Source organism: Rhododendron vialii, chromosome 9a (genome assembly GCF_030253575.1).
Source record: "Rhododendron vialii isolate Sample 1 chromosome 9a, ASM3025357v1".
NCBI lineage: Eukaryota > Viridiplantae > Streptophyta > Magnoliopsida > Ericales > Ericaceae > Rhododendron > Rhododendron vialii.
Genome location: NC_080565.1, coordinates 25,365,092 through 25,389,836, shown reverse-complemented (window position 1 = coordinate 25,389,836; position 24,745 = coordinate 25,365,092). Strand labels below are relative to the sequence as shown.

At 39.4% G+C, this 24,745-nt stretch overlaps 1 protein-coding gene, 1 non-coding gene and 1 pseudogene across 2 annotated transcripts; 1 reads left to right on the top strand and 2 right to left on the bottom strand.

The window, feature by feature from the left end:
* The first annotated feature begins 653 nt into the window (after positions 1-653).
* LOC131301863 (cysteine-rich receptor-like protein kinase 43) lies at positions 654-6,565 on the top strand. Its single transcript, XM_058328346.1, has 6 exons — positions 654-1,035; positions 1,223-1,362; positions 2,297-2,507; positions 4,986-5,220; positions 5,379-5,529; positions 5,985-6,565. The coding sequence occupies exons 1-6, from the start codon at positions 975-977 to the stop codon at positions 6,372-6,374; spliced, it is 1,188 nt and encodes a 395-aa protein (XP_058184329.1). The 5' UTR covers positions 654-974; the 3' UTR covers positions 6,375-6,565.
* A 3,744-nt stretch (positions 6,566-10,309) lies between these two features.
* Positions 10,310-24,745, bottom strand: part of LOC131301861 (origin of replication complex subunit 1A-like) — a 33,155-nt pseudogene continuing 18,719 nt past the window's right edge.
* On the bottom strand, positions 11,805-11,897 carry LOC131302183 (small nucleolar RNA snoR113). The gene has a single exon (XR_009191653.1). It is a non-coding gene; the product is annotated as a small nucleolar RNA snoR113 (small nucleolar RNA).

Here is a 24,745-nt window from a genome sequence, read left to right as displayed (position 1 = left end):
ACATTTCAGGACTCAATACTTAACCGTATATGGCATTGAATCTCCTCTATAGACTTTTGCAGACTCGGTAAATATATGGTGGTACCGATTCTCCCGAATCTCCACTATAGAGACTTTTGCAGGACTCGGTAAATATATGGTAGAAGAGAGTGTCCGGCGTCACATGGCCGTGTCTCAAAGATTATCGTATACACTACGCTGAGAAGACATGAAGGTACGAAAAAAACCTTCAATGTCACGATTATTTGTAATGCCCTCTCATATAATATAGGGGCCTCACATATGCGTAAGTCAGGCATGAGGTCTCAGAGCATCTCCAGCCTTGACTCATTTTAAGACTCAAATTTAAAAATGGGGCAAAAAGCACAAAAATCTCTCTCTAATCTTTGACCCAAACCCTTCCCCATTTTGAGTTTTACCCATTTTTTTGTCCAAATCTGAGATAACTTTTGCCTTGACCCATTCGGCTAGTTAGAGAAAGAGAAAGAAAGATATGTAAAATTTGAATTTGATGATTGAAGATGTGTCTACCCAAAATAAATTTTTATTTAAAATTTGACTCAAATTTAAGAAAAAATATAAGTGAAGGCCGGAGATGCTCTCTACCATGTGGTACTTATCAAACAGGGGCCTGGACTGTTTTTGCCTGGAGAGACCTCTGAATGTCCAACTGAAGCCTACACGGTGAGAGTGCCGTCCCGTCATACAATGGGTACCTGGGAGGATGACGAGTGGGTGGCCCTTCCCCTTAAGCTCAGCGTGCCTCATCGATGACGAAATCAAAATACTAGTACTTCTTGTCACTGGTTTCGCTCCTTTACCACCGGTCAAAACCAAAATACAATAAACAAGCACTACTGTCGTTTTCCCCCCAAAGCCATCACCTAACGAACGCGCAGAGAAAACGCAGGAGTACGACGACGAAATCAACTAACTCCCCAAACTCTTCAATCTTTCGTTATTATGGGATTATAATGTCCAAACCAGGCAACAACTTCATGCAAACCCTCTTGAGGCCTTTCAGATCTTCCAAAGGTACTTACTTGTACTACTACTACAATTGTTTTCTTCCCTATTACTAACATGTTTTCCTGATGCTTTTTTTATTTTTCTGTAATTGGGCTTTTTTGTTCTTTCTTCTTTTTTTGGGTTCTAACTCTGATTTTGTTTTTGTTTTTATTTTCGTTTTTGTGTTTGGTGGGTTTGTAATCGATGAAACCAGACGAAAACCACGAGCAGGAGTTGGAGCAGATCGCTGCACAGGAGCAGAAGCAATTCTCCTTCGCAACCCTAGCTTCCGCCACCAAAGATTTCCACCCTGATAACAAGCTCGGCCAAGGCGGATTTGGTCCTGTTTTCAAGGTAATCACGACAAAATAAACTTATTTACGTGGTCAAAGGCCTGAGACTTAGGGCATTGTTCCGTCCTAAGGTCTCAGGTTCGAAACCTCTGATGTGCTATGAACTCTTTTGGGGTCGTCCATACTTTACTTTAATTGGACTCCCTGCAAGTGGCCGGTGAGATTGGGCCCTAGTGTGCACTTAAGTTGGCTCGCACATCTGAGTTATCAAAAAAATTAACTCATTTGTGTGTGTTTATATTTGTGCACCATATGTAGGTTTATGAACATGGGTTCAGTTGCCATGAGTACCGGTAATTTTACAATACAGGCATGTAGGGAAAACCTAGATCAAGTAAGGTGTACCGGTATGAACAGAATCTGGATACGTTCGGAAAACGATATATTGGATGGTTATAAAGAATGCATAATGCTTAATAATTATGCAGCGGATTAAAGAATTAGTTAAATGGCTTAGCTTATTAAGGATCCTACATACAAACTACTGTTCAATGCCAAAAATAAAGTAGAAGTAAGGCTTACAGACGTATTGTTAAATAAATGACCAAACTCCAAAGCTTATTTCTAAAAACATGCCAAACATAGGCAAAAGTCTCATCAAACTAAATTCATGTCTGTAGAAAAGGAAATACTACTTTCTATATGGTTATGACATGGTTTTAGAAGTACCCGTATTTCACTCCGATATGGTGAACACAGTTAATGGACAAAGGAGAGTGGTAGGTAAATAGTGAACGAATTTGTTCTGCCTAATGTAGTGCCAATGCATGACAAAACACATGAGAATAGGCCATCTAAAATGCCACATGAGTTGGTGCACGGTGCACAAATATGCCCACCAAAGATTACTGTTGTGTATATATATGCTTGTCGGTTTATAGTCTTGATCGTATCATCTGTATGCATTTGTGATTGTTGGGGTTATGGAGATATAGGGCAAGTTGGAGGATGGAAGGGAGATTGCAGTGAAGAAACTTTCGCATAGCTCAGGCCAGGGGAAGAAAGAGTTCACGAACGAGGCAAAACTGTTGGCACGAGTGCAGCACCGGAATGTGGTGAATCTGTTGGGTTATTGTGCTCATGGTCCGGAGAGGCTGCTTGTATATGAGTATGTTGCTAATGAGAGTCTCGACAAGCATCTATTCAGTAAGATCTTTTCTTCATTTGATCACCTCTTATCCCTGTCAAGCTTAATTTATGGAGTACTTATTAGTTGCGAGTTGAAAGTGTTAAACATCATTTAGTGATTACCCAGGCAATATTTGTGCTGATGGTTAGGTGCTAAGTTTCAATTAGTGTGCTTGCTTGTTGATTGATGAATTGTTGATTATTATTGAGTTTCATGATATGTAACTTGGGTTCAATTCAAAATCCTGGATGATTTTGGATATTCAATGAAGATAATAGCTGGTGAGTGGTGAAGCAAGTCGGTTGCATTGCCATTCACTGCACACTTGGTTTCGAGCCCCTTTCCGAGCTTTGATTACACCCCCATTTGTCCCATCTCTCGTAAATAAATTGAATAAGAGGTGGTTACCTTGGCTAGAACTAAGCAGTCGTCCTAACTTAAAATAGCAGGTTTTTATGGTTTATTGTCAGCCACCTTTGTATTTTACAAACCAAAATTCCCCACAGAAAAGGCATGCCTAGATTAGACCCCATTGTTCGGGGTTTGGGATCGGTAGATTTAGTATGTACCTTCTGTTCCAAACTTGGGACATGCCTTTTGCAAAATCCTAAAGGTTCCAACTAACCGTCTGAGGTAACTGTGGCTACAATTTGGTCACCAAACAATTATAATGAGAAATATCACATTCCATTTGCCTTTTGAGAAGAACTTTGAGCCCATGAGTGAAAAAACATTTTTTGGAAGAAATAATAAGAAGAAAGCATGCTTGTTCTAAGGTTGGAATGTAGCCGATATTAATTGGTGTCAAATAAGCTTGTGTTATTCTTTTCCTCTTTGTGTGTTAGTTGCTTATTGTATTGTTTGTGTGGCTTAATACTCTACTCAATGTTGCACATTGCTTGCTCTGAGGTGGTCTCAACTCAACAGCTTCTTAAGTATTTTCAGGGGCGGAGCTATGTTGGGGCCCGGAGGGGCCCTAGCCCCAGCTCCCCGAGCGTCCAAGTTTTAAAATTTTTAGTTTGTATATTCCTGAATTTGAATGTTATTGATAATTCTTCGTGTATAACTACTTATAATCATAATAATTTTGGTTTGGTTTGGTTTGATAAAAAACTGGTTATTTTACATTCTCATTTTTCAATTTCTTTCATAAATAAAAAATAAGCACGTAACAATTGAAGTAGCCTAATAGAAAAATTAAATGATTGATATACTTCAACTGCATTAGGCTAGAATCATTTCAATGTATAAATGTAATGTATTGGAAAGCAAAAAGCTTATGATATATTAAGTATATGTTCCGATAAAAAAATTATGTCTATTAAGCCCCCCCGCCCGTTTCAAAATCCTGGCTCCGCCACCGGGTATTTTTCAGCTGCTTACCAGGGAAAGGGAAAAAAAACAAAACAAAAGAATTAGCTTGAAGTCTTAAACTGTTGTAGTTTTGATGTAAATTGCGTAGTTGCCTAGTTGGCCAGAGTGCATTGTTGGTATTTGCTTGGGAAGAGATGTGTAGCATCTTCTCTTCATCTGATTCAGTTATTGAACTATATCTAATGTGTAACAAAACGCTATTCGATTTCAATTGCTTAAAAGTTGATTGTATGTAGAGTGGCTCTAAAACACTTGAAGAATCCTTCTTGAAAAGGACTCAGAATTGTTTGTTTAAAGTCTAGTACATAGAAGTGGAGGAAATATCATTTAACACGGGTCCATGAATTGTATGTATTGTGTGCATGTAACTCGCGATCAAGAAATTGATCTTGTCACAATAGATAGTTCAAATTTGTTGTAAATCGATTTCCTTCCTTACTGAGATTTGTTAGGTTTTGGGAAACTATTCTTTCCAACTATTTTGTTAGGGCAGTCTTGTGTCTTCAGATCTTCAATCCATGAAATAGTTACCTTGTTCTAATTTCTAGAACTTTTCATCATTGTGAATCTGAGGCAGTTGTGAAATGAATACCATGCTCTGCAATTTCCACAGCTGTAGTTGAACCAAAATTTCCCCCCTTTTCCCCTTTAGTTGAAGTCTTCCCTGGTTGGTAGGATTCTCATCTACAACCTAGTACTATTCTTTGTTCCTATATGCAATTATTCTCCAAGGAAATAAAAGAACTAATAAAATTTTACTTTTGCTGATTAAAAAAAAAGTTTTGTTTCTTACAGCCAGTGCTGTCAGCTGTCTCCTCACTGTTCTTTAGTGTCACTGAGCCCCTCTGTTGACTTGGAACTTTGATGGTATTCTTCTTGAATCTAAACGGAAGGAGACCAAGACGTTATTAGGAGTTGTGATTTTGAGGCTACATGCCACTCACTTAACTGCACAAAATTTGCCATATGTTTCTCTTATATTCCAATAAACTTTTGGCATCTTAATTACCGCTGATTGGTCTGTTATTAGCATATCTCTCTCGTTTTTTTGGGTTCTTATTTGTAAGTTTCAATACGAGAAATTGTGATTGTGATGCAATTTTTCGACGGTCCTGATACAGAGTCTGGGAGAAGAGATGCACTTGATTGGAAGCGGAGGTATGACATAATCATGGGCGTTGCTCGGGGCTTGCTTTACCTTCATGAAGGTTCGCCCAGTGTAATCACCCACCGTGACATCAAGGCAGGCAATATCCTACTAGATGATAAATGGGTTCCAAAAATTGCTGATTTTGGCATGGCTCGCCTATTCCCTGAAGATGAAACACATGTGAATACCCGTGTAGCTGGTACCAAGTATGTTGTCAAGCATCTAAGCTTTACTAAGTAATTTCGAAAGGCATTGTAGGCTTTTGTAGCCATTTTTTTGATATTTGTTGTGAATCCAATTCCGTGGAGACTTGCTGGTTATTATTACTAATAGATGCTTCTTCTTTTTCTTCTACTTGGAACAGTGGATATATGGCTCCTGAGTACGTCATGCATGGACGTCTATCTCCGAAGGCAGATGTATACAGCTTTGGGGTCGTCGTTTTGGAGCTGATAAGCGGTCAGAAGAACTCGAGTTTCATCCCAATTTTGGATGCTGAAAATCTACTGGAATGGGTAAGCAGTTGATCGTCCTCGACAATGACTTTATGTGATCCTAGTTTTGGGCTGTAGTTTTTAATAGAACCCTTTCAGTAATGGTCTTTTAATCATAATAGAACTCCATGGAATGGTTGAACTTCTTTTAGGTGTTTTATGATGGTAAAAAATGCAAGTGCTTAACCATTTACCTACCTGTGTGGTTTTCGCATTTGTAGGGTCTATAAGTGATAAATAATTGTAGTCAGACCACAATAGGTCAGGTTCGAACAGATAGGCTGTGACACCCCGTCCTGTATAGGAAGTCTGCATATAAGGAACCATGTAGGTGACAACTACTAACTTGGGCTAAGTATTTTAGGCCACGTGGCTAGGCTCAAACTGAACTCTTTGCCAATCTCATTCTTCTGTTATCATGTAAAATCGTCCCTGAATTCATTGCCAAGGTGAAAGATAATCAATTATTTGTGCAGGCATATGAGCTGTACAAGAAAGGCAAGAGCTTGGAGGTTATGGACCCCGCACTGGCATCATCAGCTGTCCCTGATCAGGTAGCAATGTGTGTACAAATTGGGTTGCTTTGTACCCAGTCCGATCCCGATCGACCCACTATGGATCGTGTCATGTTATTGCTCTCAAAGAAACCCGGAACCCTAGTAGAAAAACCAAGGAGACCTGGATATCCCGGTTCTAGGTATAGGAGATCCAGTAGGCCCACTGCATCAATCGATTCGGGCAATTTTGATTCCGATACGTTTGGTTCCACCATAAATAGTGACAGTCATAGTGCCACAACTACGAGCACATCACGTCGTACAAGCCGGCAATCAACTTCTCGTGGAAAGCTTCCTATGCAAGGTTAGGCTCATATTCTTTGTAAGAGAGTTGGCATGTTAGTCTTCATTTATAAATATCTTTATTTTGTTTCTTTGTTGATTTTGTAAATTTCTTGGAGTATTTGATGAACACTAAGGTGTTGTTAGGTTGGTGGTTATACTTGACATGGGAGAGGGCAATGAATCAGTAAATATACGTAGTGCTCCTCTTCATTTTAGCTGGATTTGATATATTTTTGTTTTTCTTAAACAACGTGAGCTCTTGCTTGTGGAAATACTCAAAGCTTGAACTTCATAGCGAAGTGCAACTATTTTAACAGTTCGGCAAAACCTAGTAGGTTTTGAATCTGATAATGAAATCTTATTCTGTAAAGGTATCGAGCCTTTTGGATTCCGGACTCGTAAAGAATCTAGAACCCTTTGACCAGAATCTATGCGAGATTTTTATTTTTATTTTTATTTTTATTTTGAGTGCTACACTAGAAGATCGTAGCCTCAAAATGTTGTTTGTGACATGACTTGAACTTTGTTGTAGGGTAAAGATTGTGGGAAATTTTGCTAGCCAGGCTAACAAATCTGAGCTGAGACTTAAAAACGCAACGGAGACTTGAACCCTTGTAGACTCCTTCTGATTTATTTGTCAATTGAATACCCGCGGAGTAATACGTTTTATTGGAAGTGATCTTTTTTTTGGTGTGTGAGAGATCGGAATTTTGATGATAATAGTTCAAGGTTTAACTTTGTTTGAAGAGAAAATTTCAAAAGAGCCCCTAAACTTTCTGACAACTTGCAAAAAAAACCTGGACTTTCACTATTAACAAAAAAACACCTAAACTTAGCATTCCGTTAACAATTAGGCTCCTGCCGTCCAATTCCGTCTAGTCCTAACGGATGGAGCTAACGGAATGCGTTAACTTTTTATTTTTATTTTTACTTTTTACATTCAAAAATTACTTTTACCTCTTTCTTTTTTATTAGTAAATAAATATGCAATAAAGTGTTTTTTCTTATTATTTATCGAAAATTATTTTAATCCCATTTTTTATTTTCAAATTTAAACCCCACCCCCCCCCCCCCCCCCCCGGCGCGCTCTCTCTCTCTCTCTTTATTAGAATCGACTCTACACTACCAATTAACCCCATAGCCAACCGCTAAAGTCTTACCCACAATTTCAAAAATTCGAAAGTTCTTTTAACCTCCTCTTTGTAACCTTTTCTTTTTTTTTTACTACTTTTACTTCCAAAAATTACTTCTAACTCATTCTTTTTTTAGTCATAAATAAATATGCAATAAAGTTTTTTTTTCCTTGCTCTTTTCCAAAAATTATTCACCCCCATTTTTTTAACTATTTACGAAAATTATTTTAACACCCCCTTGCTTCCCCGCATCCCCCACTCTATCTCCCTCTTTTTTTTTAGAAATTCGATCTCATACCACCAATTAACCCCACAACCAACTGATAGAGGAATTTTGGGTTTCTCCAAACTGATCGGTGGAGAGAAGAGGGGGAAGATTTTCATCAGTGGAGAGAGAGAGAGAGAGAGAGAGAGAGAGAGAGAGAGAGAGAGAGAGAGAGATCATTTGAAAGTAAAAATGGGTCTTAAACTCTTTATTATAAATAGTAAAGATTAGAGTTAAAGTAATTTTTGATAAATAGTAAGAAAAAAAAACATTATTTCATATTTATTTACTACTAAAAATAAAGAGTTTAAAAGTAATTTTGGAAGTAAAAAATAGGAATGCTAAAAAAAAAGAGGTTAAAAGTAATTTTGAATTTCTGAAATTAGAGCTTTGGCAATTGATTGTGGGATTGATTGGTGGTTTGGGGTTAAATTTCTAAAAAAAAAGAGGGAGAGAGAGAGAGAGAGAGAAGGGGAAAGGTAAAATTTGAAAGTAACAAAAAAGATGGTGGTTAAAGTTATTTTTATAAATAGTAAAAAATAGAGAATTTTTGATAAATAGTAAGAAAAAAAAAGAACTTTATTGCATATTTATTTACCAATAAAAAAAGAAAGAGTTAAAAGTAATTTTTGAATGTAAAAAGTAAAAAAAAATAAAAAGTTAACGCCTTCCGTTAGCTCCATCCATTAGGATTAGACGGAATTGGACGGAAGGGGCCTAATTGTTAACGGAATGCTAAGTTTAGATGTTTTTTTGTTAACGGTCTTGCTATTGTCAGCCTAATGGGCTAACGATAAATACATTATAAGACAAGGAAAACATGTATTTCTGTGTACTTTTTATACCCTTTAATACACATTCACATTCTCACTATTGTCAGCCCACTGGATTGATTTTAGAATTTTCCTTTTGTTAGTAGTGAAAGTCCATGTGTTATTTTGCGAGTTGTCAGAAAGTTCAGAGGTTTTTTTGAAATTTTCCCTTGTTTGAATGTTTCCTTTTAAAAATATGTTGGCTGTCTAAATGAACTTTGTCGTGTCAAAGATGGGAAAGAGCATACCTCAGGCTCATTGAGCAGACCAACCTAACCAGAAAAGACTCATGAAGCCTAGAGAGCCTAAAACCTTGCTTAAACTTCAACTTCGGGAAATTTAGGGTGAGTTTCCCAAACAGGCTGAAGGGGCTGAAAAGACCTTTTTTTGGAAACGAAGCGGCTAATGTCAATAAGGAGGTTTAGCCTGGATTGCTTCACAAGTAAAACACTAAAACTTGTATAGTGCAAATTTATTCTTTAGCATATGAAAATCTATTCAACCTTGGAAGTTCTGAAGAAATTTTCCAGTAATGTAAGAGTTACTATATTCTTAAATTTAGCACAGGACAAAGGAATGGGTAAATTTTGAAGCTTTTTCAACCTAGCCATTCATATCAATTTTTAGTAGTAAAAAAATAGTAGACCATTGACTTTTGATTACCAAGACGGATAGTTCGGATCGTGCACTGCAACCCATCACTATAGGTGACCTGATCCTTTCCAGCCGGTTTTGATTTTGATGGACCACTTGTTTGAAGATAGGTTAAATTTCACTGGCGTTTTTGGATAAATGCAAGAACCTCCCTTGAGGACATTTTTTACTTTACAAACTATTGTAGATTTCCAAAACCGTTAAGTTGATGCTAACACAGTTAGTTTTTACTATAAAATGGTTGAAATGCCCTTCATATTAATTGAACTAAACAATCAAATATTCTTGTTCTATTTTTCCTCTAATTGGTTTTTTATGTTGAACTACAATTAACTACTTAATATTTGGTCAAATTTCAATAATTACTAATACATAATATTGTAATAATAACAACTTTATAAAGTTAATATATTGTGCTTGTATCTTGTTCTTTATTTCCCTATATGCAATTTTTTTTCAAGCTAGCTAAATGCACTAAGTATATCCTAACTCGTCATATTTCAGGAAAAAAAAAAAATTTCTTGATTTTTACTTATTCTTATGAAAGAAATCGATGTAACTTTTTTTTGATCCGCAAATCGATGTAACTTATTATTGAATTTTCACTTATCATAACGACTGTTTTATCATATCTCATGACAAATAAATCCCCTATCAAAGATCTTTTGGTCTGTCTTTATTTTTTCCTTCTTATGTCTTTCATGTTAGTGTATCAGTGATGAAGCTGTTCAAAAAAAAATAGTGTTCAGTTATGAAATAGAATGAGAAAGAAATTATTTTTTCTGCTTTTCAAGGCGGTTTCGGGCACCCCTAAAAAAACCTCTAAAAAAAGAAGAAGAAGGTGCATAATAAAGCTCCTGCAAAACCCAAATAAGCATCCTGCACAACCCTTCTCGATTCCACGATTCCCCCTTTAAAGCTCTCATCAGTCCCTATCAAATCCTAATGAAGGAGAAGGCCTAGAGAGGCTAACTCTATATGCAGTCTTTCTTCATTTGAAATGCATTGCCAGTGCTGAGAGCTCAATTTTTGACATCTTATGCAGAAAAACAGTATGGATCCACATAATCAAGAAAAAAAATAAAATGCAATGAGTTGGTCTTAGTAGAATTCGCAGATAAGATAAAACTGGAGGAGTGCCTCAAACCACAAACAATGTTTCTCAAATTCAAAACTGGGGGATGGGGGGAACAAGGGAGGAAAAAAGGAAAGGTTTATCCAAATGTTTCCGTAAAATGGTGAGAATGAAGAACTGATGAAAATAGAAAAAAGCGAGAAATAAGTAATCTCCATTTAGTTTCTCAGATTTTGAGTCACAAATACTTGGCCAACCAGGGTAGCTCCTTGCTGTCTTTCAGTGCAAAAGCAACATCATCACTGCAACAAAAGGTGAACGACAGGACAAACATTAGAATGATTTTTGGATGCTATTAGAGTCAGCAGGTAATAGTCCCAAACAGGAAGTTCAGTTAGGGATCCTAACCAGAACATCGAGAACAAGAATAGGTTATATGCTTAGCTCTACAGTTAACGAGAACAAATAATTTTATTAGAACACAAGATCAGCGCCCAAAAACGCGCATCCAAACCACACAACTGGCTCAGCAAGTACCTTAGGGGATATTTCATCAATCTACTACCAACCATCATTTTTGTCATCATAGCCAGTTAAAAAAGAAAGTGTGCAGAGTACACTTACACAATTGAAGGTAAATTCGAACAATTCCCTTTCCTAAATATACCCAATTGTTTGTGTTACATGGATCCCCCCCAATTTGGTAAAGTACCCAGGATGTGTCAAGTGCTTCTATTTTCAATGGGGCAGGACTAAAATGAGATTAGGCCAAATCTCTGTTCAAAGCCAAATCACACAAATAAGTAAATACTTGTTTTCGATTTTGATGTTGCACGCAAATCACCCATGTTTTTGTGTTGTATCGACTTAAATCGCCTGGTAATCTGGTATCAACTGTGTGTGTGTGTGTACAACGTTTGTATGCATACAATTATGTATCTATTACTAATTTATCAGGTTCAACTAAAAACAAATTATTTTATTGAGCTTCAAAGTCTTTATTAGCCATGGTTGCCCTCTCTTAGTTTCTTAGGTAATTGGGTTAACATGGGGCTGTATATTTGCTAAAGTGTTTGCTAAAACTTTTGCCTTTTTATTCTATTCGATACTCTACGCCAAGGCTTGAATACTTCTATAGTTCTATGTTACAAGAACTCGGGTGCAAGTATCAGGTGCGGGTGTATATCTAGGCACCTGATACCTAACATAAAAATTGAGGATACATGGATATGGATTATGGATCCATTTTAGAATACAAATGCGGGGATATGTACTATATTGAATTTTTTCAACGTATTATTCTATTTTACAAATTGATAGAACAAATAATCATAAATTTATTTATTTTTTCAACATAGCAAAATAAAACCCTGATTAGTGTTAGTATATTTCTTTTATGTTGATTCATTTGTGCTAGCATTAACATTTTAATGAGCTCTACAAGAACAAGAAGAAAATAATTGCATCAAAACCCAAAATAAGATCAGCAACTACAGACATGTCCAAATCAAACAACTGGCTCAGCAAATACCTTAGGAAATGTTTCGTCAATCTACTACCAACCATTTGGAGGCAGATGTAAGTCCGGCCTTTTTGTCATCATTGCCAGTGAAAAAATTGTTCCAAAATGGTACTCCCTCCTTCCCAACTTGTTTGTACATTTTTCGGAGAGCAACCATTTAAGGGAACAAAATCATTACTTATGTAAGTTTCAAATCCCATAAAATACTAGGCCCAAAAGGTGGGTGTACAATTCTTAGCTCAAAGCCTCAAACCCCAACTAAATTAAAGAAAGTAGAAAACAAATCATAACAGAAGCAAAGCCCATTGGCCCATTGAAGGTTGGGAAAAAGTATGCCCAGTTCACCAAGTTCTACCACGAAAGGTGTCTGTTGGCACATAAATTTCAACCAAAGATTGATGAATATCTTATGTTCGGCTTGCGGACTAAAAGGCATGTAAAGAGTCTAAAAGCATGTTGACCCAGCGAGCCCGCGAATCAACAAACATGTGTTGACCCGACAAGCCTAACGAGCATATGAACCTGCGGAAGAAGTGTTGATCCAGCAAGTCCGCGAATCAATAAATACGTGTTGGCTCGACAAGCCTAACGAATATATGAGCCTACGGAATAAGTGTTAACCCAGCGTGTCCGCGAATCAACAAACACGTATTGGCCCGACAAGCCTAACGAATATATGAGCCTGCGGAAGAAGTAGCAGGACTACAAATCAGTTGGACCATGTAAGCCCATATCTCGCAAGGCCTACAAATCAAATATTGGTTTAAACCATATAGGCCCGCATTTCGCAGGGCCTACAAACCAAATATGGGTTAACGTCTCAAATCAAATAAAACGTAGAGTCCAAGAAAATACTTCTGTGCAAGCAGAAGAATATTATAAGATAGATGTCATCTGACGCAACCAATATTCAAAATTTGAAGAGGCTGAGAAGATATGATATCATTTATTCTCTGGCAACAACTATTTAAATTCAAATGAATTATTTGGCGACCAAGCATCTGATGATGAATGAAGCTCCTATAAATATGAGGTCCGTCATCAAAGGAAGGGGACCTCAATCTCAGATCAGACCTAACATCTCTCATCTATCTCTCATCGACCCCAAGTTTCAAACCTCAGATCTCATACTTCATCTCTCAACTCTTCACCATCACACCTCTTTTCCCTCAACGTAGAAAATATACGGAGAGAGAGAAGATATACCCCATTCACGCAAAACCACTACGATCTACAAGCATTAAAGCAACCTACTCGCTCACTACCACCTGCAATCTTCAACAAATTTCGAAGACCAGTAAGAGTAAGCATATCAAGCGATAGGTAAAGGGTTCCAATCCCTCTAAATGTATCCAGTATTCTTTGTTTTGATGTAAACAAGGGTTTTAAACCCCAATCATCAATAAAGTTAAATTATTCTAGTCTATTTCCTGTTCTTTATTCTTTATTAATCGGAGGTTTTATTTTTATGTAATTAACGATTTGAAATCCAAATCGGAAATAGGAGCCTGCATATAAAAAAATCAACACTGTTCGCTTGAACAGTGGATATTTGAGATGAATTTCGAAGCGTGGATAAATTCTACTGTTCAAAATTTATGTCTACAAATTTCTGGCACGCCCGGTGGGACCTATTTCTCCTCCCATCTTTTGAAGAATAAAACAAATTATAAAACTCATTATTTTAACAGTGTCCCTTGCTTCAACAGATTCGAATATGGAAGCTGCAATCATGAAGGCCAACAACGGACTCACTGTGAAGACACCGATGAATCCTACGACGGGGATTCAAAAATCCTGGAGGGACGTGTTAGTCTCTCCGACACGACGGGGATTCAAAAATCCTGGAGGGACGTGTTAGTCTCTCCGGCACCTGCTTACTGGAAGGCTCCAGAGCGCAAGCTCTTAGCTGTCTCACCAGAAGTTCCTGCTTACTGAAAGGCTCCAGAGCGCAAGCTCTTGGCTGTCTTACCAGAAGTGCCTGCTCATGGGGAGGCTCCAGAGCGAAAGCTCTTGGTTGTCTTACCGCGAGCTCAAACAAACAATAGCACTTCCCTACTCCAAAAGGCTGAAAACCTCAAAAGAGTAGCCGAAGATCTGTTAAAGGCTGCCAAACAATATATGGCAGTAAGAGCAACAAAGTGCTCGTGGGACTTCCTTAGAAAAGCAGAGGATGCTAAGGAAGCAATAGCAGTCGCTGTTATCCTGGCCAAGGCCCGTACAACTCAAAGCACACTGGGTCTTTTGATTACACAGGCGGAGCACTCCATTATGATTGCGGAAAAAGCTCAAAAGAGGGCATCTGTGGAAAATTGTTCCATCATCCAGAACATTGGCAAGGAGATGATCAGACAAACCCGAAATCACGTTAGTTCGTTAGCCCAATCGAAAGTGGTGGATTCATTGGCTCAACGAAAGACCAACAATTCGACAGCTTTACATAATTCATCCGTGACGAATCATCGACTCGTAAGTCCAATTGTGAGAAACGCTGCATCAATCATAAAAATCCAGGAGACACAAGTTTTCTCTTCCATGCCTGTAGGGGTTCGACCAAAAACCCCCACTAAAGCCTCAAACCCAAAAAGACAGAGGCAAAGGAGGAACAAAACCCTCAAAAAGGGAGAACAAAAGTCTGTAGCAGCCAACGTTATGGGAGCAATTGAAAAGGCTCTGGGTAGTTATAATGATGACCTTGAGTATTCCACAGAATCAAGTGAGTCAGAGTTGAACTCTTTTGATGGTGAGAGAGATTCTGTTTCCACCACCACCACGGAGGAACAATTTGCCAAGTTGGTTGAACAAGCAAAAAGAACTGCTACTTTGATGCCTATGCCAGGGACAGTAACAAGGTCTATGGCAAAGCAAGAACAACAAAAGGGATTAACTATAAGCGAAGGGAATGACTCTGTCTCAGTGTATTCGTCATCCCCCGCGAGCAGTAAATCATCATCCTCCACGAGTAAGAAGCCAAGAAGTGTTTCCGTGATGGTTACGGAAGTGGGTGATAAAGAAAGTTCAAACCCTCAGTTGTTGGAAGAAAAGGTAGCTTCGCTACAGGAACAGCTAGCGAGAAGGAACCAAGAAATGTCTCACCTGATGGAACAGATCAAAAGTTTGCAAGCCCAAGTAACAGGGGACAAACAGAAAAAATCTGCCTTTGAGGAGGAATCATTCAAAGTCCCGAAAACAAAGTTTACTGGGGGCAACGGACATTTCTTCGTTGACCCAATGAGCAGTAATGCAAACCCGATGCTCATGGCCATGATCGATGACATGGTGAAGAAGCAAGTAAAGAAGGCTAAAGAAAAGGATGACGAGGGCTTTCAGATGATCACAAAGCCCTATCCGGCATGGGTGGATACCGTTTCATTCCCACATGGCTTCTCCCAGCCTGATTTCAAAATGTTTGGAGGAACGGGAGATTCGAGACAACATATTGCCCATTTCCTCTCGCGATGCAGGCCAATAGCACAGAATGAAGCCTTGTGTTTACAACTCTTTGTGCAATCTCTTGAAGGTTCTGCATTTTCTTGGTATTCGAATCTCCCTGAAGGATCAATCCAAAGTTGGGATTTCATGGTTAAAGAATTCCTCAAACAGTTCTGCAATACCTAAAGACGTGTTGGGGTACCAGAGCTCATTGAGACCAAACAACGAGATAACGAACCAGTCACGGACTTCATTGCAAGATGGCGAGCTTTAACGTTTGCATGCCCACAAAAGTTCACGCAGTTGGAACTCATTCGCACGTGTCTCCATAATTTTCGACATGAGTTTTCTACGGCGCTCATGGCTCAAACCTTTGAAGGGTTCAATGACTTATGTACCAAAGCACATGACATGGAACTACACTTGGGCAAACGAAGAAGGCCGAGGGTTGTAGATAGGCTTGAAACCTCAGCGGCTGCAATAGTTGAAACCAAGAAAAGAGTTCCTGTTGTGGTTGGAGCGCAAAGACCGAAGGAAACTGAAAAGGTCACCATGAAGGAAAGATTGGAAAAGAAGTATTCCTTTACAGATGACTTGGTAGAGGATATGTTCGAAGATCTCTTGGAGCAGAAGTTGATTACACTCCCCGATGTGAAAAGGCCGCATGAAGAAGGCAAGAAAAGTGATCCAAAGTATTGCCCATATCATCGCCTTATCAGCCATCCGTTAAGGGATTGCTTTGTCTTGAAAGACAAGATTCAAGAACTCTTTGACTCGAGGGTTATTGAGCTTCCCTCTCTTGAGAAAGTGACAGCGAACCCAATTACAGCCGATGACGATGAGGAGGGTGAATGGGTTGTATATCAATCAAAAGGAATGAAAAAAAGACGAAGTTCTTTATCCAGAGCCAAGGCACCCTTTGTTCCGAAAAGAGCGCGAAAGCCAAAAACGTCCAGAAAGGTAAAAAGGACCAAAGTGAGTAAAAACGCGAGGAATAAGAAGAAGAGCCAAAAGAAAGCAAAGAAAGTGAAGCTTGTCCCCGATGAGCCTTTGAAACAATCTCCTCGCATTACCATCACTCTTGAAGAATTTTTGCCTAAAGAACTTCAATCTCTAGAGCTAAAAGCTTATTTTGAGAAGAAGAAAGACGAGGCAATAACCCAGGTCCCATGCCTTAACATCATTGTGATAAGTGATGATGAAGAAGAAGAAGAAAGCAGTGCTTCAAGTCCAATTCACATACCAGATTCCCCTATTGTGATAAGTGACGATGAAGAAGAAGGAAGCAATGTTTCATGTTCGATTCATATGCCAGATTTTCCTACTTCACCAAATCTCGCGGTGGGAGAGTTCATGGTAACCCCTAAGGCTCGTGTGACTCCTGAAAGGACAATGGCTTCACCAAAGTACTCCCATGTACCTCCAATGCTCTACATAAATACTCCAGAGTATGTAGTAAGTCCGTCTCAAAGAAACATGGGATACAGATCGGGTACGGAACTTGTGATAACTTCTCGAAAGCGGCTTCGTTTTGAAGATAAGAAGTTGAGTCTATCGGATGACGAGATGTGGAAACATTCTACTCAATCCTCACATATCCTCGAGTCATCCGTAAACTCAAGTTTCTCTCCCAGGCACCCTTCGCCAGCAAGAACATACGATGGAGAAAGTGCAGTGACCATTTTGATTTTTCATGCAACGTAATTTCGGTGGATGTGAATTTTCAAGATGCGGATATACAAATCAAAAGTTGTCCAGAGGATGATGAAAAAGCAAGAGTTTTTGCTCGAAGGGAGGGAACAAATCAAGCGAAGGTAATTGTAGCTTTGAAAGAGGAAAAGTCTAGAATTCCCCAAAACTATGCGATTGGTGGAGAACAGATTTTAAATCACCCATATCCTGAATGGGTTGAAATGGTCTTATTCCCAAGAGGATATTCCATACCACATTTTCCCTTGTATAATGGAGTTGGATGTCCAAGGCGCCATTTAGTGCATTTCCTAGCACTATGTAGAAACACGGTACGAAGTCAAGCACTACTTCTGCGGCAATTTGTACTCTCATTAGGAGGATGGGCAGCCGATTGGTATTTTAGCCTTCCTCCCAATTCAATCCTTGATTGGGACACAATGGCAGAACGGTTTTATAGGAGGTTCTACACACCATGGCCAATGGAACTTGAAATGTGGGAGCCATTACAGGATGAAAGTGTTTCACTTCAAACATATGAGTTGCTAGAAGGAACCGCGGAGCAAAAGCTCGAATCCGCATTGGACCAACGAGACATGGGAAGTATGAGACCTAGAGATTTGCTCCCTCTATGGGTTCAGCAAACACCGTTCCCTGTAGGATATGAGCTCCCAAATTTCTCTATCTATGAAGGGTACGGTAATCCTGAAAAGCATATAAAGCTCTTTTTGAGACAATGTGGGGAAACTGCTCAAAATCAAGCGTTGTGCCTACGACAATTTCCTCTTTCTCTAGATGGGATTGCATTTGATTGGTATTGTTCTCTTGCTGGGTTTATTATACCTAGTTGGGAGGTCATGAAAAATGCCTTCATACAATCCCAATACTTTTATAGATGGGACTCACGATATCTGAGAAAAATGCAAAGGAAAGGCATCCCCAAAGAGAAGAAATGATCATGGATGACGAAAATTCATCTGTTGGGTCAGTGAACATGGTGCAAATAAGCGACGAGCCTAAAGAAGGGGATGGGAAGGAGGTTGTCCATGTGTGCAAGACATATCTGACTTATAAAAGACAGCCCCGCAATCAGCCAAGCCAAAGTTTGCAAGTACCAGTTACACAAGAAGAAGTCCCAAAAGAAGAGGAGCAAGTGAAATATGATGTTCTTGCCCATCTAAAGAAGATCCCAGCTCTGGTAAGCATATATGATGCCTTGATGATGTCACCAGAACTTAGAAAGTCATTGGTTTATGCCTTGTCCAATCCGGATGATTTTCGCAAGGAGGTCCAAGAAAAGGGGCAAAAGAGCACAACTACATGCCTGTCTACAGTAGCATTTGGTGATGAGGATATGTATGCAGAAACACCAGATCACAATCGACCCTTGTTCATCACTGGCCTTGTTCTTAACACCAAAATCTCTCGGGTTTTGGTTGATGGTGGGTCCGCAGTAAATTTACTGCCAAAAAGGGCTTTGGGCATAATAGGGGTTCGATTATCCCAATTACACCCATGTCATCTGGTGATTCAAGGGTTCAATCAAAATGAACAACGCCCCATGGGGAAAATCAAATTGCGAACTAAATTTGGTGGCATCGAGGAAGATACCGAGTTTCTGGTGATTGATGTAGACACTTCCTACAATGCCTTGCTTGGGAGACCATGGTCACATAATCATATGGCGGTGCCCTCTACCTACCATCAGTGCATCAAATATCCATTACCTCCACCTATAAATGAAGGGATAATTATTGCGGATAATGATCCCTTTAATGGGGTTGAAGCTTACTATGCGGATGCTCGTTTTTACACAAAGGCTTCGCAAAATAGAGTGAAGGGCTCAATAGAAACAGATACTAAAAGCGTGAAATCTCCGACAAAGAGGGCATTTCGCTACATTCCAAAGTCTCAAAGGAAGCCAGGGACAAGTGCTTTAGCTCCGATAAACCCAACTTTGGAGTTAAAAGATGCATTTGTCTTGCCATTACAAAAGGCAGAATGCACATATGTGGAGAACTATCGTAAATTTGTAGTCCCTGCGAAAGCAAAAGGCATGAAGCCTATAGTGTTCCATGCACTTGGTGACACGGAAAAGAAAGTTCAAGATGATAATCTCAAAACTGTGGAGATATCAAGTCCAATAAGACCAAGTTATGCTGCAAACATTACAAAAATGTTAGTGAAAGCTGGTCTTGATCCCGAAAAAGTATCCACACAAACAGTAGCACCTTTTGACTCTGTGCTAACTCATGCACAAGCCAAATCCCTTTAGCAAGGAAGTCCTATTGTGGCCACCAGGGAAGGATTGGGCTATCAAGCCGCGGAAGAAAAGCTCTCTGTAAATATGATTACAGTGGAAGGGGCCTCAGATGATGGGATTGAAGATGAGACATATCCCATACCAACACAATCTGAAGAAGGAGGTCAGGCTACAATTGACGAGCTTCGCGAAGTCAATCTTGGTGATAAAGGAGAGAATAAGCCAACTTTCATCAGTGCAAACTTGGCAGAGGGAGAGGCTCAGAGGTACATCTCCTTTCTAAAAGAGCATCGCGATGTTTTTGCATGGACCTACAACGAGATGCCTGGACTTGATCCTGGAGTTGCAGTTCATAGACTCACAATCCATCCTGAGAAACGGCTTGTTAAACAAGCACCAAGAAGGACATGGCCAGAATTGACGTCCCAAATCGAGGCTGAAGTCGATAAACTCCTTACAGCCGGATTCATCAGAGAGGTTAAATACCCGACTTGGTTGGCAAACATAGTCCCAGTCCCGAAAAAGAATGGGAAAATACGGATTTGTATTGACTTCCGCAATCTCAATGAAGCTTGTCCTAAAGACGACTTTCCTTTACCCATCACCGAACTTTTGGTTGATGCAACCACAGGTTACGAAACCTTGTCATTCATGGACGGATATTCGGGTTATAATCAAATCCGAATGGCCCCCGAAGATGAAGAGTTGACAGCTTTTAGATCTCCAAAAGGGATCTTTTGCTATACGGTGATGCCTTTTGGTCTAAAAAATGCAGGGGCAACATACCAAAGAGCAATGACAGTGATATTTGGTGATATGTTGCATAACATCGTTGAGTGCTATGTTGATGATCTTGTCGCCAAAACCAAAAATAAAGAAGATCATTTGGATGACTTGAAGCAAATTTTTGAACGCTTAAGGCGGTACAAGCTCAAGATGAACCCGTTAAAGTGCGCTTTTGGGGTTTGTTCAGGTAAATTCCTTGGGTTTGTAGTTCGAAGCAGAGGAATCGAAATTGATCTTGCGAAAATCAAGGCTATCCTCGAAATGCCTCCCCCCAAAAATTTGAAGGAGTTGAAAGGGTTACAAGGAAGATTAGCCTATATAAGAAGGTTCATCTCTAACTTAGCAGGGTATACCTTTCGAATGGGATCAATCATGCCAAAACGCGTTTGATAGTATCAAGGCATATCTCATGAAACCCCCGGTACTTATGAGCCCAACCAAAGGAAAACCATTGTTGCTATACATTGCTGCTCTTGACTGCTCATTGGGAGCCCTTTTGGCCCAACATAACGAACAAGGGAAAGAACAGGCTTTGTATTATCTAAGTCGTACTTTGGTTGGTGCAGAACTCAACTACTATCCGATTGAGAAAACATGTCTCGCTTTGGTGATCGCCTTGCAAAAGTTAAGACATTACGTCTTGGAGCATGAAGTCAAATTGATATCAAAGGCTGACCCTTTGAAGTATATACTGTCAAGGCCAATACTCTCTGGGAAAATTGCAAAATGGGCTGTAATCCTCCAACAATTTGCAATTGAATATGTTTCCCAAAAAGCAGTAAAAGGTCAAGCCTTAGCAGACTTTTTAGCACCTCACCCAATCCCTGATGATTCACCTCTAGCCACTAATCTACCAGATGAAGAGGTCATGCAAGTTGAAGTTCAAAAAGCATGGGAGATGTACTTCGATGGGGCAACAAGGAGTCCGAATGGCCAAAAGCAAGAAGATCTAAAAAATAACAAATCTAGAATCGGTGTTGTGTTCGTCACACCAAATAATGCCATAATCCCTTATTCCTTTGCCTTGACAGAAGGATGTTCAAACAATGAGGCAGAATATGAAGCTGTAATTGCTGGATTGGAATTGGCATTGCAAATACCGATCGAAGAGCTCTTAGTCTATGGAGATTCTGAGTTGGTGATAAAACAGTTGCGTGGAGAATATATTGTTAAAAAAGCAAGCTTGGCCCCATACCACGAAAGGGCTAGCCAATTGCTTTCACAATTCAAGAAAGTTAACATTTTCCATGTTAAAAGAAGAATAAATGCTCAAGCAGACTCCTTGGCAAGTTTGGCTGCCTCACTTTCCCTGCCTGATAGGGAGACAATAACTGTTACATTTGGAGAAAGAAGAGTTCTACGGCCCTTAACTGAAATCTCAGAAGTATTGCCAGTTTTTGCAGCCACAACAAAAGAAGGTGAGGAAGATTGGCGTGAGCCCTTTATAAATTACCTCCAACATGGTAGGCTTCCAGAAGATAAAGCAAAAAGGGCAGAGGTAAGGCGTCGAGCCACAAAATTTATCATGTGGAAGGACGCATTATACAAAAGATCCTTAGATGGAATGTATATGCATTGCATAGCCAATGAACAGGCTCATGAAGTTATGGCGGAAGTTCATAGTGGTGTATGTGGAGCACACCAAAGTGGTCCAAAGTTACATATGCAATTAAAACGCCTTGGATATTACTGGCCAACCATGATTTCTGATTGCATTAATTATGCAAAAAGTTGCCAAGTTTGCCAATATCATGGAAATTTTATCCATCAGCCTCCAGAGCCTTTACATGTGACAACATGCTCTTGGCCATTTGCAGCATGGGGCATCGATGTTATTGGGCCTATCAAGCCATCATCCTCTGCGGGTGATAAATACATCATAGCTGCCACAGATTATTTCTCAAAATGGGCAGAAGCAATTGCTTTGAAAGAAATGAAGAGTGGGAATGTCTCAGATTTCATCCGAACCCATATCATCTATAGGTTTGGGGTCCCAGATAGTATCATAACTGATAATGGGCAACCCTTCAGAAGTGGTCCAATATACAAGTTATATTCCAAGTACAACATAAAGATCAACCATTCTTCGCGATACCATGCGCCTGCTAATGGTTGAGCGAAATAAAAGAACTTGGCATGAGAAGTTACAAGAAGCATTATGGGCTTATCGAACTTCGCATAGAACTCCAACTCAAGCAACACCCTATTCCTTGGTGTTTGGGGGGGAAGCCGTATTGCCACTCGAAGTACAAATACCTTCTTCAAGAGTAGCAATATAGGAATCCCTAACGGAAGAAGAAAGTGCAAAAATAAGGATGGTAGAGCTTGAAGCCGAATCCCTAACGGAAGAAGAAAGTGCAAAAATAAGGATGGTAGAGCTTGAAGCCTTGGATGAAAGAAGACTATATGCTCAACAAAACTTGGAGATATACCAGCAAAGAACGGCCAACGCTTTCAATAAGCGAGTCCGGCTTCGTTCATTTAAGAAAGGGGATTTGGTGTTGATGGTTAGAAGACCAATAGTCATATCTCGAAGGACTAAAGGAAAGCTTGAGCCTAAGTGGGATGGGCCCTATGTCATTGAGAAGGTTTATTCTAATGGGGCTTATTTGCTGATCACAATGGATGGCGAGCGGATCATCCCTCCCACCAATGCAAGGTTCTTGAAAAGGTATTTTCCTTAAATAAAGGTCCGCTAGGTTGAAAACCCGTAAGGGCGGCCTAGGCAAAAGTTAGGGCATAAAAAAAAAAAAGAGCCCGCTAGGTTAAAAACCCGCAAGGGCGGCCTAGGCAAAAGTTAGGGTGTAAAAAGTCCCGCTAGGTCAAAAAACCCAACCTAGGCAAAAATTAGGGCAAACAAAAAATGGGTGGTTCTAGGAATGCACGTGATTGGCTGGGGTGTATGTGCCAACCTAGTTGGGATATACATCTTTAGTAATGATGCAATTAATCCTAGATCCTTCATAAAAAAAATAAACAAACCACCAATGGTGCAGTATGTGGCTAAACTGCTAAAACACCTCACCGAAATCCAAGGTGATAAATCTAAGGATACTCCTGGCCCGCAAGAGTTTAAACTGTGAACGGCAAAACAACCCCAACAAACCAAACAAACCATACTCGTGGCCCGCAAAAGTCTAAACTGTGAATGGCAAAATAATCTCACCAAGAGTTCAAACAATCTCAATAAATAAACCATGCTCCTAGCCCGCAAGAGCTTAAACTGTATACGGCTAAATAAAGTCTAAAAATCCAAACAAAACAAAGTTCAAATAAACCAAAGCGACAGTATTAGTATTCAAGGGTGGAAAACTATTAACAGCATCAAGTGCTTCTTCCACAGTAGAATACTTGACTAAGTCACTTTGGGAAGAAGATTGCGAAGCCTTGCATGAAGACAACTCCAACTCTAGATTTTGAGCAAAATCTCATCTTCATGAATAGTGACATGCTTTGTGAGCTTGGACAAAGAGGAGAAGATCTCGAGCATTTTTTAGGGAAAAATTAATGATGCTGGAAAAAAAGAAAAGAAAAGGGGTCAATTCAATTTGCACAGCCAATGAAGTTCAAATGAAGACACTCACAGCAAAAGACAAATAAAGATGAATATCCTTAAAAGTCTTTCAACAAGGATCCCATGAGGACAAAAGAGGATGAAAACCCTCGAAAGCCCTAAATGTAATTGGATCTCAACAAAAGCCCCTGTAAGGAAGCAGATGTCAGGTACAGCTTCAAACCCATAGAAAGGGGATCAACACAAGCCTTTGGGAGCCAAAGCCAAAAGGAAGCTCATTTGAGAGCCTCTAAAGACAAATGAAGAATATTCTCTCCGACAGAATCTTGGCAATGCAAAGATAAAGCCATTAAGAGAAATCTCAAAAGTCTCAGAGACAAATAAAGAAAAATTCCCTTTCAGCAAAGCCTTCTTCAAGACAGATGTTGAACCCTTTTACAGGAATCTTCTACAAAACCTTTGAAGGAGAACAAGCCAAGAGAATCCTCAAATTCAATAACATGATTAAACCTCTCAAAGGCCTTAAAAAAGACAAAAATGAGAGGAGAATCTGTTAGAAAATCGAAAGACCAGTCAACAAAATCCTCAACAACAAGGGTATCAGAGAAAAGTCCAAATGGATTTGGAGATGAGCCTGACAAAAGCCTCTCACAAGAGACTAAAGCCAAAAGTGACAAAAATTCCCCGAAAGGAATTAGAGCCAGATAAGGAGCATAAATACATGAATTGAGCCGAGTAACAACAAATTTGTTACCTTGCAAGCAACGGCAAATAGAATTGCGCAAATAGGCCCTGAAAATCAAGACAAGGAGCAAAATAAGGGCATTAAGAAAAAAGAGTCCTACAACAGTAAAAAATAAATAAATGTGACAGACTCAGCCTTTTGTTTTAGCTTGGTTTTGGCCTAACTCTTTTGGAGAAAATACATTCCAGTACAATACACCATGTGGACTATGGAAATTGTTAAGAGGAGTATATAAGTTTGCAAAAAAAATAGCCGCTTTCCTCGTAACAAAAAAAAAAAGAGTTAAAAGTTCTGGTATTAAAAAAAGGAGACCTGCTGGAGCTTAAGAAGATTTATGTTTGATTTTGTAAGACTGCTTTTATGATGTTTGGAGAAAAGCTGTTTGACAACTTTCTTTTGAAAAGCTTTGCACAGCTACAAAGTCAAAGAAAAAGACTTGTCGAAAAGAGAAAATTGCAGCAAATGAATGGAAACTACTGCAAAAAAAAAAAAAAAAACTGTAGCA

Bases quoted from the DNA above. Each gene is read 5' to 3' on its own strand.
- LOC131301863 (XM_058328346.1), top strand. From the start codon at position 975: ATGTCCAAACCAGGCAACAACTTCATGCAAACCCTCTTGAGGCCTTTC. The intron at 1,363-2,296 runs GTAATCACGACA...ATGGAGATATAG, and splicing joins GATTTGGTCCTGTTTTCAAG to GGCAAGTTGGAGGATGGAAG. The intron at 5,530-5,984 runs GTAAGCAGTTGA...TTATTTGTGCAG, and splicing joins CTGAAAATCTACTGGAATGG to GCATATGAGCTGTACAAGAA.